The following is a 2,065-nucleotide window of genomic DNA, read 5'->3' as shown; positions in this document are numbered from 1 at the left end:
TGACTCACTCGGAGTATTTGTCGTAGAACGGCGAGCGCAGCAGGTAGTAGCACAACAGGAAGGCCCGCCTCTTCATCTCGGCTTTCTCCCATCGGTTCTCCAGCTTGGCGTCGCTCAGGACGGCGAAGCTGCAGAAACAGGAACCAGTGAAWCGCTTCCACACACTCTGGAGGGGGAGTCGCTCTGCGGTCCTGCAGCGAGGCAAACTCACTGCTACGGAACTAAATCAGGGCCAAAATGTATGTTTAAAAATATTTTATATGAAAAGTAGTTTGGGACTTTTTTTGTGTATTTTTTTCCACTTGGAAATCCTTTTTCAGTTTAGTTTCAAATCCMTTTTCCCCCCAATTGCAAATCTGTTTTTACCCTGTTTCCTGTTAATTTAATATTTTTTCCAGTTTTTTTTTTAGGGGAAAAAACTTTATGGCCTCAATTTAGCTCCATAGAGCTGATTATTTATCTCATAATAAATCGGTTTGAGCTTCGATTTACTGATAAAAACATTTCAACAGGAAAAAAACAATCATCTCATAAAGTTTTCCGTTTTTCACCGTATTGAGGATCGAATCCTGTTTTCTGAAAGATTTGATCAAACCCACATGAAGAAATAAGAACAAAAAGCCTAAAAATATGAATCAACAGAAACATCATTAAAGAAACGGCAGCATCCAGGATTATCCTCTAGACTAGCTTTAGCCAGGAGGAAGTTATTTGTTCACCTGGAAAGCTCCAGGGCGGCGGAGACGAGCCACGGCTTCCACGACCGCTTCCCACAAACCCCGAGACACAGGACTGTCGTCCGGAAAACTCAAGGAAAACAGCAGCTACTTCTCACTTAATAATTCAGGTGGTAAAATCTGGTGGAAGGACGACAGACATCGAGGATCCGGCTCCATAACTTCTTGTTCACATAAAGCTTCAGCTGAAACCAGTTGAACCATTAAATCTGAGCAGCAGCAGACAGAACCAGCTCCCTCTAGTGGTGCAACGGGGCGCTGCAGCTTCAAACAGGATCTGCTTTCAGTCGGTGGAAGGATACGGTGAACCAGCGGCCGGCTGACGTAAACCGACTCGGCCAGCGTCTCCTGGAAGCTGAGCTCGGTCGGCGGGCGGCTCTCCCTCAGGCTGCTCCTCCTCTTCCTCGCCGGCGCCGCCGCGCCCCACAGCCGGCTCTGCAGGGGCGGAGCTACAACATGCAGATTTCATGTCACTCTGAAATCTCTCCTGAAACTTTCCTTCAGTCTGAAACGACTAATTCCTGTTCTGACACATTTAACCTGAACCTGAAATTATAAGAGAGACGATGCTGCTGGTTGCCATGGCGATTCCCACCTTTTCTGGGGAGTTTGGTTAATAATTTATGCCTCAAACATAAAAACCAGGAAACTTTTCCAGATTATTTTGCATTTTAGTCTGTAGTTACATTTTATGACATATAAATTCTCATCCCATAACTGAGCTATTATGGGATGAGAAGCTACCAAACAGCGTGACAGAAATTAAAGTGAAGACGTTGGAAAAGAAAAAATCTCCGGATCCCAACATGTGGATCATTTTCATCTTTACGGCGTTTTTAGAGGATTTCACTCGTTAAAAGTTTCTCACCGCTGCCCAGAGGTCTGATTACACGGCCTGACCTTTGACCCACAAAGCAGGCATCATCATCCTCTCCGCTGGGGTCGTCTGTGGAGGAAAACACCCCGATCAGACAACATTTACCCTGCAGGAGTCCCACAGGGCTGTGTTCTCAGACCTGCTCATTTTAAAATGATTACAAAACAACGAAGGTTAAAAACATTCACACATAAGCAGTGATAAAAAATGTAAATAAGTGTGACCTTCAGAGACGTATTCAGAGCCTCTGTCCAGGGGGATTATGGGAGGTGAAGTCTGCAGGCCGGATTTAYACAGCAGAAGAAGAACGAGACGAAAAGCAGCTCTGGAACAGAAATACTGCAGCTTTAAGAGCAAAATGACAATATTCTGTCTTATGTTTGATTAATTTCTTCGTATTTTATTTTTAAATAGAAAATTCCCATTATCTTTATTTTCATTATATTATTTT

General features: G+C 43.9%; 1 protein-coding gene across 1 annotated transcript in view; it reads right to left on the bottom strand.

Annotated features, from left to right (window-relative positions):
• pex16 (peroxisomal biogenesis factor 16) overlaps positions 1-2,065 on the bottom strand; it is a 5,352-nt gene continuing 3,287 nt past the window's right edge. Inside the window, exons 5-9 of the mRNA XM_008403123.2 lie at positions 1,839-1,939; positions 1,606-1,683; positions 1,040-1,186; positions 720-792; positions 1-128 (exon numbers count right to left, since the gene is read on the bottom strand). Coding sequence (XP_008401345.1) covers positions 5-128; positions 720-792; positions 1,040-1,186; positions 1,606-1,683; positions 1,839-1,939 — 523 coding nt within the window. The 3' untranslated portion in view covers positions 1-4. The remainder of the gene's footprint in view (positions 129-719; positions 793-1,039; positions 1,187-1,605; positions 1,684-1,838; positions 1,940-2,065) is intronic.

This window comes from Poecilia reticulata, unplaced genomic scaffold (assembly GCF_000633615.1).
Source record: "Poecilia reticulata strain Guanapo unplaced genomic scaffold, Guppy_female_1.0+MT scaffold_300, whole genome shotgun sequence".
NCBI lineage: Eukaryota > Metazoa > Chordata > Actinopteri > Cyprinodontiformes > Poeciliidae > Poecilia > Poecilia reticulata.
Note: the sequence above shows the minus strand (reverse complement) of the source record. Positions and strands in the feature narration are given on the sequence as shown.